Below are 13,739 nucleotides of genomic sequence, written 5' to 3'. Positions count from 1 at the left end.
CTGCTTGTGTTCCCTCTCTCGCTGTCTGTCTCTGTCAAATAAATAAATAAAAGCTTTAAAAGAAATAAATAAAAAATAAAATTTATTATCCAGTAAGCACAGCCTGTGTCTGATGGCTCTGTGTGACTTCCCTGAGCCAAGCCAGTACTCTGCACATTGTTCATGCCCAGTGTGTATCTGCAGAATAAATAAATGATGAATGAAATTATACAGGGTTTTCTCCCTAGTTATGACACTGGATTATCCACATGTCCCCACCTCTGATGATCACAAACAAACACTTGCATGCTACCTGGGCTGACCCAGTTCTCTGTCACAGCCAGTGGCCTTGTCTTAAGGTCAGATCTATGAGCCCCATATGTGCATATCTATTTGTAATCAGCTAAGCAAATACTTACATAAGAACAGCCATCTAGATTAATCATTCAAAAACCTCTCTGGATAGTGCAATTACTCTGCCAAAGTCACTACTGTCATAAGAAGAAAGAAAAGAAAAGAAGAAAAGAGAAAACGAAAGAAACGAAATGAAAAGAAAGAAAAAAGAGAAAGAGAAAGCGAAAGAAAAAGAAAAGGAAAAGATAAGAAAAGAAAAGAAAAAAGACAAGGCCAGGCAAGGCAAGAAAAGGAAAGAAAAGAAATCAAATGGTATTTCAAATTCTCTGCCATAATCCATCAAACTTGAGTCACTCACAGCATATGAAAAAATGAAATTTAATTACTATAAGGTCCTTTTAAAATAGTTAATTGAAAAAAAACCTGTTGCATATTCTCAATCCTAATATAAATGCTGTTTGAGGGGCCATAGAATGGTTCCTTGCTTTGAAATAAATATTCACAGAAATAGTCTTCAAATTAATCAGCGTAGTTCAAGAAAGCACTTCATGCTAGACCTCACTAGGACCTTTCAGGAACTTCACCTCACAAGTGTCTGTCATATACCTGTACTACTTAAAGAACACACTCAGTGAGGACTGACAGGAATTCACAAAATGTTAAGGAAGATTAAAAAAAAAAAGTCCAAAGCTGCCTATATCAGTCTGCTTGCATTACCATAACAAAATATACCAGACGAGGCATCTTAGACAACAGAAATTTATTTCTCACAGTTCTGGAGGCTAGAAGCCCAAGGCCAAGGTGCCAGTCAATTTGATTCCTGGCGAGACTGCCCTTCTTGCTGTGCATTCCTACTGCCTTTGCTTCGGGTATATGAAAATGCAGAGAGAGAGCTATCTCCCTTCCTCTTCTTATAAAGCCCCCAACCCTATTAGTGTAGGACCTCACCCCATGACCTCATTTAACCTTAATTCCTAAAAGCCCTACATCCAAATACAGCATTTGAATTTGAGATTTGGTGGGGAGACACTATTCAGTCCGCAGCACTGCCCGAATCACACTGTGAAACTGATTGCTCCTGTAGATGCATCACCGGTGCTCCCCGTGGCCGCATGCCCTATAGCCTCTCCTACAAATCCCACTGACTCCCAACAATGACACTCTTTTATGCTCCTTCTGGATCCCGGATTATCTGTAACCATCTCACCCGAATGTATTCCTTGAGGCATCTGTTCCTTCCTGTCAGTGGTTTCTGAATCAAACCTGGCCTTATAACGCTAGGTTGATGGGGCCTGGGTGTACTAGGTGCAAGGAATTCTGAAAAAGTGAATTTCTGGCTTTTTACTTGGGAAGGCAGGAAATCATGAAGTTGGGAGTCCTCTAACATAGGAAGGATTTCAAAAGTACATGATAGCCCAAAAAAATGACAAATGTCCACTCCACTACCTGAATAGCAGGAGGCATAGGGAAATGCCACAGCAAATATATGAGTAAACGCCATGGAATTTCTTTTAGAACTGATTATTGACCTATTTATTTCTTATATTACCCTCTGCTTAAAAATCTTACTGGCACAGGTTGTTCTAATCAGACTTACTATCTTCCTTGTACCTGATCTGTGGTTTCATTTTATAATGGCTAATATCAAGACCAACAACAACGACAGGCAAAACTCCATGAATCAAACACAAAGAATCCCTAGGCATGAAACTCGGTGCTTAATATACATTGTAATCATTTGTCCGTAACAATGACTCTGAGCAGCAGATACCATATACACACACATATAATTTTTCTATGATTTTACAGATGAGGAAAATGAAGATCCAAGGTCAAATGGGTGGCCTGAGCCACAAAGTTGCAAGTCCACATTTTATATCTGTTATTTTGGAGCTCTTTATTTTAATGACAATGCTTTCCTGCCTCTCACTGCACTATTAAACCATCAACAACCCCTCCTGAGATCCCAGGATTTTCCATATCTGAGCTCCACACAAGGGGCCAACTCTTGTAATTGCAACTAAGTCCTCTGGATAACTACTAAGTATTACATTTCATTATGTGATTGAGTTTCTAAATACAGAATATGCATTTTGACATATATCTAACCAGCTCCTTAACTATAAAGAAACTATCTAAACATAAAGTGACCCATGAGTGATTAGTAAAAAAGCAACATGTGGCTTTATTCTCAAGAAATTATAGATTCGTCTACTTTTAAAATAGTAAAGTAGTGAGCACTGATTGTGCCGTCTCTTCACAAACCTTCCCTCTTCTGGGGAGAATGTCATCCTTCTATTAGGGAATTGCTCCTTTCTTATCCCAAGTATATAGTTCCACTCCGGCTGCCATTGCCAGCCCCCCATTCACCCACTGCCTGCAGGGGCTGATGCAAAGTAGGCCAGATCCTAGCCATCTTCCCTAGCATTTGTCAGGTCATAACTTAGGGAAGGGGCAGTCTCATGTCCAATTTGACACTGAGATGCTGGCAATCATCTTCCCTCTGTCAGGGGAAGTATACCAAAATTAATAAACAAAGCTGCCTCACTGTGAGAAGCAGAGGAGAGAGGAGACAGAGCAACGTGTCAGACAGAAGTCAGGGTAGCTGGTGGACCTGGAAGACTGGTACCTCTCTGCTGCTTCTCATTTGTACACAGGAACATTTCTCTTTAGACTCAGGTTTCTGTCATTTGCAACCAAAACACATTTGCATAGAATATGCAATAATGCAATAACATATGTTAGAGGAATTTAAGTCCAAAATCAGGAACGATATTCTTACCAGGCCATAAGTTAATAAGCAGGTTCTTTTTATACATTGGTAAGGGAAACATTCACTGTCTAAAGAACACCTACCAAAAATGATTTAAATAAAGTTTCTTACATTTTTTGTTCTGCTGAAAATAAAATTTAGCAATAATCCAATATTATTTGAATTATCAGCTCTCTGTAGGGACAATATCTCCTGAATGAGGTTAGGACTAAGCATACTCAAGATCTGCCCTTGATCCAGGCCTCCTTCCATTCCTGTCTTAGAAGGGACACAGAGACATTTAATCATAGAAAGCTCCACAGGCATAATTTGATCCCTATTTCTGTGCCTTGAAGTGCAAGTGCCTGCCTCTCACTTTTATCCTCGTGAAAACTGGCAATTTCAATTTCATTTGAGACACTGAAGGCTTCCTCTTCTCTACCAGAGTTCTGAAGTAGCCCATGTACAAACCTTCTCACGTTCTCATGACATGAGCTAAATGACTGAAGACATTGCATAGTCTGTTCTAGCCGGCGCTCACAATTTACATAATTTATATTGTAATTTCACAGTAATCTAAGCCTTTATTCTGCATTGATCCGTATAATACAGGTTTTTCTGTACAACTAACTACAGAAGCTTAATCAAGGTTTCTTCCGTAATTATTCAAACTACCCAGTGGGTCAAGGATCATCCCCTTGCAGCCAGGTCATATGAAACAAGATTGCTGCCAGGAGAGGAGGAAAAAGGAAGATACACCCCAGCTGGAATTCTTTGGTCCAGGTGTCCCGCGATGACATATATCCTTCTACTCTCATTTCATTGGTCAGAATTAATCACTTGGTCTCCATCAGTGTGTAGGGAAGTTGGAAAATATATAGGAGCACAAGAATATACAGTGAGCAAAATGATTTCTGCCACACTATACCGTATGTCGTATGAAAATGTTAGCAGTATCTATGTTCATGGATTTAAAAATAATCTATCCTAGAGTAGGTATAAAAGATGCAGGGGTGCCTGGGTGGCTCAGTCCTTAAGCGTCTGCCTTCGGCGTGATCCCGGAGTCCTGGGATCGAGCCCCACATCAGGCTCGTCCACTGAGAGCCTGCTTCTTCCTCTCCCATTCCCCTTGCCTGTGTTCCCTCTCTCGCTGGCTGTCTCTCTCTCTCTGTCAAGTAAATAAACAAAATCTTTAAAAAAAAAAAAAAAGATGCATAGCCTGCTTGCTTGCATAGGACTATCCGAGTGTACTTTTGGGACTTTATAAAACTAAGGTGAACGCCCTAGGTAGGTCTCAATCACAGGAATGGAATGAACTTTTTTTTTTTTTTTTGGCTGCAGCTAAGAGACAGCCCTATATGAATTATTTTAGTAGGCTCCTTCATTCTGCAAAATATTTAGAGCATAAAGCAAAATAATGTAGTGAGGTTAGACTTAAAAAAGAATAGAAAAATACACACTACATATTACGACTACCAACCTCCCATGCCTAAAACCTTTCCTTCTTGGCCTCCAGTAAAAAAAGGCTGATTGGTCTGATGCTTGGCCCCCTGTGTAAAGTTTTCCATCATAAAACCATCACCCTTACCTTAGTACAATTGGCAGTCACTGCTCACATAAAACAGAAGAGTATGTTACCATGGAGACAAAGTCACCTCTCCCCTCCAGAATGGCTGATTCTTCCAAGTCATAACAGATATTACCAGAAAAATAACATGAGGTACTCACAGAGATTGGCAGCCCCAAAGCTATATTCAGTAATTGTGTAGCTAAGCAGATTCACATTATCTTTCCATAGAGTAACAAAGACAAACATTATACTAACAGATAATCCTATATAATCACTGTTTATAAAATAAATCCCCATATCCATCTAAACAATGTGGAAAGTTCAATTTGTAATATGTTTTCTACCTCTACTTAGTGCTTTATTAATGGAGTGACCACTGTGTTTGACCTAATTTGCTGAAATTTGCTAGAACTCCAGGAGACCATATGGATGACCAGATGGGTTGGTGTAATTTAATGTCATTATTCTAAGGACGAAGTAAGGGATAAACATAATTTGCATTCTTTTCCATCTTTCCTGCATACCTTTTATTAGTTTCATTTTTAATTCAGACATCAGAAGGGAAGATAATACCTTGCTACCAAGGCTCGGATGCCAACTGATTACTACAAGAGACTTCAGTCCTGACATCACAGGCCAGGCCTCAGAACACACTCCATCTTACCCAGTGACCCCACCATGGTGATTAATAGGTTGAGTGCTAAGCCCTAATGAGTATGTCAGATCTTAGATGTTCTCTAGGCTAACGTAATTAGCATTATGTTGAACAGAGTATTTCAGTTACTGGGTAGACAGCCTCATTAAACTTCGTACTAAACTATATGCCTTTTCACCTTATGGTCTTTGAATTTATTTTATAATCATCAACCTAAAAGGCCACTATAGAGATCTTTCAAATATGAAAGGATAATTTAAATATTTTTAAATCAATTATTGATCTTCTCCTCCAACAGTGAATCTACGTTGTACATGAAGTGTTTTTCAGGGATTCCTGCTGAAATGCAAGTTTCTGGACTCCACCAACGGAAATTCTGCTAACAAGGGGTTTGGGAAAAGACCTGCAACTATGCGTTTTTAACAAAAGACATATGATTCAGAAGCAGAAAGTCTGTGGACCACATTTGAAAAAACACTACCACTTTGGTAATAGGAGCAAAAATCTGTGTCTTAGATTAATTGAAACTATCGGAATTTATTGTTCTAAATAGTTATTAAGTTTCTGAAAAAAGTTATTTGTATCCACATAAGGGGGACTGTTTTCATATTGAGATTACAGTTTTAAATGTACCAATTCTTTCTTATTAAAAGATTAAAACAATTATCAAGATAAGACACCTGTGTTATTTGCAACAAACCATGTAAAGTGTAATGAGTTCTCCATTAACCAGTGGATATGGCAGGTAATAACATTTCTATCCTGCAGGCCAGGGGCCTGGGATTGCTTTTCCACCTTCAAGGGAAAGACCACAGTGTAGCAGAATTTCTGCAATTACTGACTTTTCTCCAAGGCCAGAGATGATAAACAAAATGTCTCAGTTTTGACGACTAACGATCTGAGCAATATTCCAGTGACTTAGTGGCTCCCACCTAGACATTACCGTTATCAACTACTATGTAAGTATCTTCCTGTGTCTAGCATTGGTTGTCTTGAAATAAGCAGAAAATTCCCACTGATCTTTGGTTTACACAGATTTTTTTCATCTATTACCCTAAACATTTTAAGGTATTTTTTTTCCCGAATTGATAACTACTTATTTAACCAAACTACATTTTTTTTTAAAGGTAGGCTCCATGCCCAGCATGGAGCCCAACACAAGGCTTGAACTCACAACCCTCAGATCAAGATCTGAGCTAAGATCAAGAGTGGGACACCTAACTAACTGAGTCACCCGGGCACCCCCAAACTACCATTTTTTTGATGAGCTTCAAAAGAGTTCTGTTTTTGGCTATTTACTTTTTTATTTGAGCGAGAGAGAAAGAGAGCATGAGAACAGAGGGAATGAGCAGAGGGAGACAGACAAGCAGACTCTGGGCTAAGCCCAGAGCTCAACACAGGGCTCCATCTTATGACCCTGACATCATGACCTGAGCTGAAATCAAGAGTCAGACAGTTAACCGACTGAGCTATCCAGGTGCCCCTCTTTTGTGTTTTTTTTTTTTTGACATGTATACTATATATATTAAAAATAGGAAATAAGAATATGAATAAATTGAAAAGTTTAATAATAAATATATATTATAACTATTTAATATTATAATTTGATAATGAGATTTAATGGTTTGAGAAAAGAAACTGCATCATTCTTCATTTTACAACTTTTTGTAGATCCAGCCAGGGAGTGGAAGGCTATCATATGATCATGGCAAGTCTATAAATACATCCTACTTTCATTGGATGAAGAATGATTGCTGAGGTATCAAGCTCTGTCTGAGACTTATTGGATGCTATCCTATTCTATTTCTTCCTCTAGGAATCCTGCATTTTCCAGCAACCCTGGCTCCTGTCTCTAGGTAGAACTGCATAAGATTCTGACCAGTAGATTATGTGCAGAAATGTTGTTTATCCCTTCCAGGCCTGGCCCCTAAAGTATCCCACATGATCTTCCATGCTTTTTGCATTCATTCTCTGTCTAGCCAAGTGGAGCAGATTTTGGAAACACCACAAAGTCTCATGTGATGGCATAACCATCAGATGAAACACTGCTTGAGCAATAAATAAATTTGTATTCCTTTGAGGCACGGGGACTTTGAGGTTATTCGCTTAAAACTAATAAATTCAATTAAGACTTAATGAAAAAGTTATACAAATTTTTGTCTTGCTTATGAGTTGGTCAACCACCTATTCAATATAAAATTATGACTGTATAGTTCAAATTCAGTAGATTTCTATGAATTCACTAGAGGAATCTGTTTCAGTTGTATTTAAGAAGGGGGGAAAACTACGTATCTTAATGTTAGCATATTTTGGAGCTCAGGACAAGATGACCTGTGTGTTGTTCTAGTAAAACATTAAATAACACCCAACCCTTGCAAGAGAGGAACAAAACCAGGTACACAGTGTCTATTGTTTCTATATCATCAGAAATAACACAGTTAGAATCCTTAAAGCAACTGTCCAAAGGAGATACTTAAAGTGTTTTAGAAGCAAAATTTTTCACTGATCCACTCAAACAGCATTTTAAAGATACCTTTTAGTAGTGGAACAAAAATGCATCCATTTAACCTAACTAAAAAGCGTAAGGGAGACATACCTGGATTAATGTAAAATCACTGACATATAGAAAGCAGAAAACACATACCAATATGCACTTGTGAACACTGGCACACACACACACACACACACACACACAGGATCAAGGGGATCACATTTTCACTTGGTAGTACCATAAAGAGACAGTATCCTGTAGATTAATTATTATGTCACTGACAAATGACCTTGTGGGAGTAGCCCCTGAGTCAGGTCTGTAGAAGGCCTGGCCTACATCTGGCTCCATCACTTTCTAGAGGTAAAGAGGAAGATATGAGAAAGGCAGAGAGCATGACTCAATGTTTGGAGTCTCNTCTAGAGGTAAAGAGGAAGATATGAGAAAGGCAGAGAGCATGACTCAATATTTGGAGTCTTGATTTCTATCTGACACTAATGAGCTCTTTGTCTTGGGAAACTAGTTTATGTCTCTATTTCTTCAATTATAGAAAAGAGAGAAAATAAAACCGATCTCATGCATTGTTATGAGGATTAAATCATGTGATACACAGCAAGCATTTAGAGAGGACTTAGCTGAAAGTAAATACTAATAAATATTGGATATTATTGCTAATGGTATATCCCTATCACTATGAGCCATATTATCCTCGACTGTAAGGTAAGAAATGGTGCTAGGTGATTTGTATGATTTCTTCCAGTGCTTATATTCTGAGCTACACCTGCCTCTTAAAGTCAAATATCCAGTTGAAAAATGAAAACTCTAAAACCTAAATATTTTATATGATGACTTTAAAAAATGTAAAGACCATCTGGTCTGCTGTNGAGCTACACCTGCCTCTTAAAGTCAAATATCCAGTTGAAAAATGAAAACTCTAAAACCTAAATATTTTATATTTTATACCTAAATATTTTATACTTTAAAAAATGTAGAGACCATCTGGTCTGTTGTTGAGATTGATTTAAAGAAAATTAGTGACATAATGATACACTAATAATTCCATTTTTTTAAGCATTCAGAAGTGATACAGTTCTTTGATTTGTTCTCCCTCATGAATCTTACCCTCATCTGAACATGGAATGTAACAAGATAATTGTCAGGCAACCATTTACATTTAAAAATGTCGTATTTAGGGGCGCCTGGGTGGCTCAGTTGGTTAAATGTCCAACTCCTGACTTCAGGTCAGGTTATGATCTCAGGGTTGCGGGATCAAGCCCTGCATCAGGTCTGCACTAAGCAGGAAGTTGGTTGGAGATTCTCTCTCCCTTTCCATCTCCCTCTACCCCTCACCCCACTCCGTCTCAAAATAAATAAAATCTTTTTTTTAATGTCATATTTAATGAGTACTACAGAGATAAGGAATTATTTTGATCACAAGAACCTGAATGGATCCAGAATGTACATGATAACACTCCATTTCTGCAGCTGAAGGTGAAGTACCTAGTAGGCTCACAGATTATCAGCAACTGGAGTTTCTTTCTCATTAGGAAGAAGGATTTCTACCAACTGTAACAATAGTAGGAAATGATACTAACACTATGGTATAGACNGTTTCTTTCTCATTAGGAAGAAGGATTTCTACCAACTGTAACAATAGTAGGAAATGATACTAACACTATGGTCCATTTATTCCAGATTAAATGGAAAGTGCCTCCCTTGGAAATTCCATAATTTCGTAAATATTACTTTGTTTAAAGAAATCCTCATTCAAATAAATACTCTAGTAATACTAAAGAACGAAGTGAATAGCTCAAGATGCAGAGTCGATAAAATTATTAAAAATTCATTTGGAATTATATTTTTGGTTGTTTTTAAGTGACTATAATACAAAAACAGAGCTTTAATATACGAAGACATTACATGTAAAGCACTGTGGCGTGGAAGCGTTGTTTTCTTAATCTGGAATTCCATTTATTCCCGGAAATCTTACCTCCTGCATACATAACAGCCAGCATAATGGATGATATCCAGGCTATTTCACTGTAGCTAGTGTTGAAGATTTGCTGAATTTCTTTGAAGAATACTGTGACAGCTTTGGGGAATGCGTATGAAAATCCAATGGAGATAAAGGATGCGCCAACCACCACCCAGCCCCAGCCTCCATCAGGAGGTGGGTGTAGAGGGGGACCTACTGGTGGTGGCATTCCTGCACCTCTAGTCGAGATTCAAGTAACCTATTTAAAAAAAAAAGAAATAACAGTTTAAACCTTATTTCCATTTTCAGATATTACTCTTGATAGTCACCAAAATAATATTTTATAGTTACAAGCATGTAATTTCTCATGAATTTTTTTAAAGATTTTATTTATTTATTCAACAGAGATAGAAACAGCCCACGAGAGAGGGAACACAAGCAGGGGGAGTGGGAGAGGAAGAAGCAGGCTCATAGCAGAGGAGCCTGATTTGGAGCTCGATCCCAGAACGCCGGGATCATGCCCTGAGCCTAAGGCAGACGCTTAACCGCTGTGCCACCCAGGTGCCCCTCATACTCAGAAAATCAACCCCAAAAATGGGATGATGCACGTAACATTGTTATGGGCTAAAAACTGAAAGCGTTTAATTTGTTTATGGAAATAAAAACTACTCAAAAATTACTCAAAGATTTCAGATCCTCACTGAAGTACCAACCCAAAAATAAAAGCTATCACTATCTGAATTCTAAGCATAATAAAAATAGAGCTGTCATCACTTAGAAACAGAATACTTTCTTGATCCAAAATATTTAAGATTTTCTATACAAAGGTTAAAAAGGACCATGTATGTATTAAATCTGATAGATTGTAAGGAATTATATAGATTTTTTAATTATTAGACATATTGGACTATTAGAAATATTTTAGAATTTTTCTACTTTTAATAATTGAGAATACTTAAAAATATTTCAGCATGAACCAATTTTCTAGACCTGTCACATTAGAACTTATATGGTTTTAATGAATAGATTTTACTGCACTTCTCAAAATGGTGCTACCTATTATTTAATGAATGATATATTTTATGCATTTTTATAGCAATAAAATTCTTCCAAACAAATAGATGGTACGTTATTGTTTGTTAAAAGAAAGGACTTTCTCTTTGGATATGCCTAGGAACATTTATCCACTAGCTTTATGGTATAAGAGCTCACACTCTCCTGTGGAAGGAATGATCACATATAGCTTCACATAACTGAAATTAAATTAAAAATATTGGTTCCCTAACATCAATGTTTCTTTGTGGAGTAATGCTGTTTGCTTAGCTTTTAGCTGTAATTGCCAGCATTTTTCAATATCTTCTTCTTACTACTCTCATTTTATTTGTGAATATGTTTCAATTGAAATGTAGAAGAAAAAGAAACAATTTTCTATTGGTTAAATAATGTTGGAAATAAGTTATAAAAACTAAATTTGCCACATGTTTTCAGAAAACCCACCAAAAAACTGAACACATAGCTATGAAAACAGNAAAAAACTGAACACATAGCTATGAAAACAGAGACAGGTTTAATTTTTGTGTACTGTCAAATTATATCAAGGATATTTTCATGTACTTTTTAGATTTCAAATGTAAATATTCTCTACGTTAAACTTTTGTAATTTGTCCAGAGTTATACCAAAGGACTTGGCTTTCAGAAATTCATAGAGGAAAAATAATAAAAATGAAATTTAAAATAGGTAGAGAAGTTCTCTGCAATTTTCCTGTTTGCATAAAAGAACCTGTCTTTCATTATTAATTCATGAGTTTAAACTATTGTAGCTTTTATCACATCTGCTATTGTAAACACTTAGAAATACAACTAGATGATTTCTCAGTCACTTCAGAAAAAAAAAATTTTTCTTTTTTTTTTTTTAAAGATTTTATATATTTATGTGACAGAGAGACAGCCAGTGAGAGAGGGAACACAGCAGAGGAGTGGGAAAGGAAGAAGCAGGCTCCCAGCGGAGGAGCCCGATGTGGGACTCGATCCCAGAACGCCGGGATCACGCCCTGAGCTGAAGGCAGGCGCTTAAGGACTGCGCTACCCAGGTGCCCCCAGANGCGGAGGAGCCCGATGTGGGACTCGATCCCAGAATGCCGGGATCACGCCCTGAGCTGAAGGCAGACGCTTAAGGACTGCGCTACCCAGGTGCCCCCAGAAAAAAAAAAATTCTCAATAATCTTAAATACATTGTTTAACTATATCAATAGGAATATTGAATTTTACTAATATTTAAATCACGTTATGAATATGAATACTAAAATTTACTATTTTAGTAAATAGGTTAATGTTGGGATTTCTAGTGTATAGACAGGAATCTATGCTCATAGAAAACTAAGGGCCTTAAAAAAGATTATGTAACTGAGTTATTTTTTTTCTCCTCAATCCTCCTTCTTTTTTGTATTGTTATTTTTTCACCAGTTTCTCTCTGTATGTAATCTTCTGTATCTGTTTCCAGAATATTGACTTGATTTTAATTATAACTGCATGGTCCAGGTTGAGAGTCACTACTCATGCCTCTTCACTTCCTTATCTCCTAGCTGTTTAGTTTTTTCCATATAAATTGATATCTTATGATCTCTTAACTAAATTATTACAGAGTGGACCCTAACCAATTAACCCTTAAAAAATTCCACTTCCAAGATTACCACCTGTTCATTATTATACAACTCCTGGGTTGATTAATCATCAAGATCTGATTCAGGCACACTCACTGGCCTCATGTTATTTTTCTGTGCACAGCTCTGTAATATTTTCCACGACTTATACCTGTTGTGTCTTTTTCCCTTTGTTTATGGGAATAATCAAGAAAAGCAGGAATTAAAAGTATAATTTTACCTGTTGGTAGATGCCAACTTGAACAGATTTTTTTGGATTATCCGTGGAATTTTAAGTCTAGTCACTATTCCTTGAAGTGATATATGAGGGCAATGCAAAGGGAGAGAGGTAGAGCAGACTCTGGATTATCTAAAGAAATGAAAAAAAAACAAAGGTTACATGTATAATTGAGTTCCATGAGCCTCATTAGATCAGCTGGCTTTAATTTATCCCAGGATATTATGACCATATTTTAATAATTAGCAAAATTTCTTTGTCAATCCATTGTCAGAACTGCTAACATATGAACAAAATGATCATATATGCATGAGAAAAAAATTATAACTATAAAATGAAGAAATAGTTTTTTTAAAATAAATAACATTAGATTGCATAACTACCATTACGAGAAAGAAATTCATTAGCATTCATTAGCTGTCACTCAAATAATTTCCTATACTCATTTAAATAATTTACTCTAAAATTCAGTTAAAGAAACTATCCATTGACAATGGAAACAGAAAATTGAAAAGAGAATTATTAGAAATATTATCAAAAAAGCTTTTCAGAGGGGAAGGGGGGAGGGATGGGGTAGCCAGGTGATGGGTATTAAGGAGGGCACAGTTTGTAATGAGCACTGGGTGTTATACGAAACTAATGAATCATTGAACACTACATCAAAAACTAATGATGTACTGTATTGTGGCTAACTTAATTAAAAAAAGAAACATTATCAATAATATATATGTCTCACTATAAGACAGACTGGTCATGAAAAGGACTAAAAGTATTTTAGGGATCTTCTGATTTAGAATTAAAACTTCCTAATCAGAACTAGGTGATAGATATATTCAAATTTCCTAATACATCAAATACTTTCATTTCAACTTAAATCTTATGCTGAATACATAGAAGCTAGTACTTAGAGTTTATTTTGTTTAAGTTGGACATTCCTTTGCCTAGATTAAAGCTGGAAAAAAGTCAACTCTGAATTAAATAACAAGTTCCCTGCTTTGCATGTGGGGCCACGTATCCTGAAGTGTTGAAAAAGGCAATGCAGCCACCAGGCTAAATGAGATTTGTATGAGAGCATGAGGAAAGCTTGTG

At 36.8% G+C, this 13,739-nt stretch overlaps 1 protein-coding gene across 5 annotated transcripts in view; it reads right to left on the bottom strand.

Annotated features, from left to right (window-relative positions):
* The window catches only part of SLC16A7 (solute carrier family 16 member 7), a 153,142-nt gene that overhangs the window by 58,151 nt on the left and 81,252 nt on the right, over positions 1–13,739 (bottom strand). For all 5 annotated transcript variants that reach the window (XM_019804515.2, XM_019804518.2, XM_019804514.2 and 2 more), the window contains 2 exons: positions 12,654–12,782; positions 9,789–10,032 (listed from right to left, as the gene is read on the bottom strand). In XM_019804515.2, the coding sequence (XP_019660074.1) occupies positions 9,789–10,002 (214 nt within the window). In that variant the 5' untranslated portion in view covers positions 10,003–10,032; positions 12,654–12,782. The remainder of the gene's footprint in view (positions 1–9,788; positions 10,033–12,653; positions 12,783–13,739) is intronic.

This window comes from Ailuropoda melanoleuca, chromosome 15, assembly GCF_002007445.2.
Source record: "Ailuropoda melanoleuca isolate Jingjing chromosome 15, ASM200744v2, whole genome shotgun sequence".
NCBI classification, from domain to species: Eukaryota; Metazoa; Chordata; class Mammalia; order Carnivora; family Ursidae; genus Ailuropoda; species Ailuropoda melanoleuca.
Note: the sequence above shows the minus strand (reverse complement) of the source record. Positions and strands in the feature narration are given on the sequence as shown.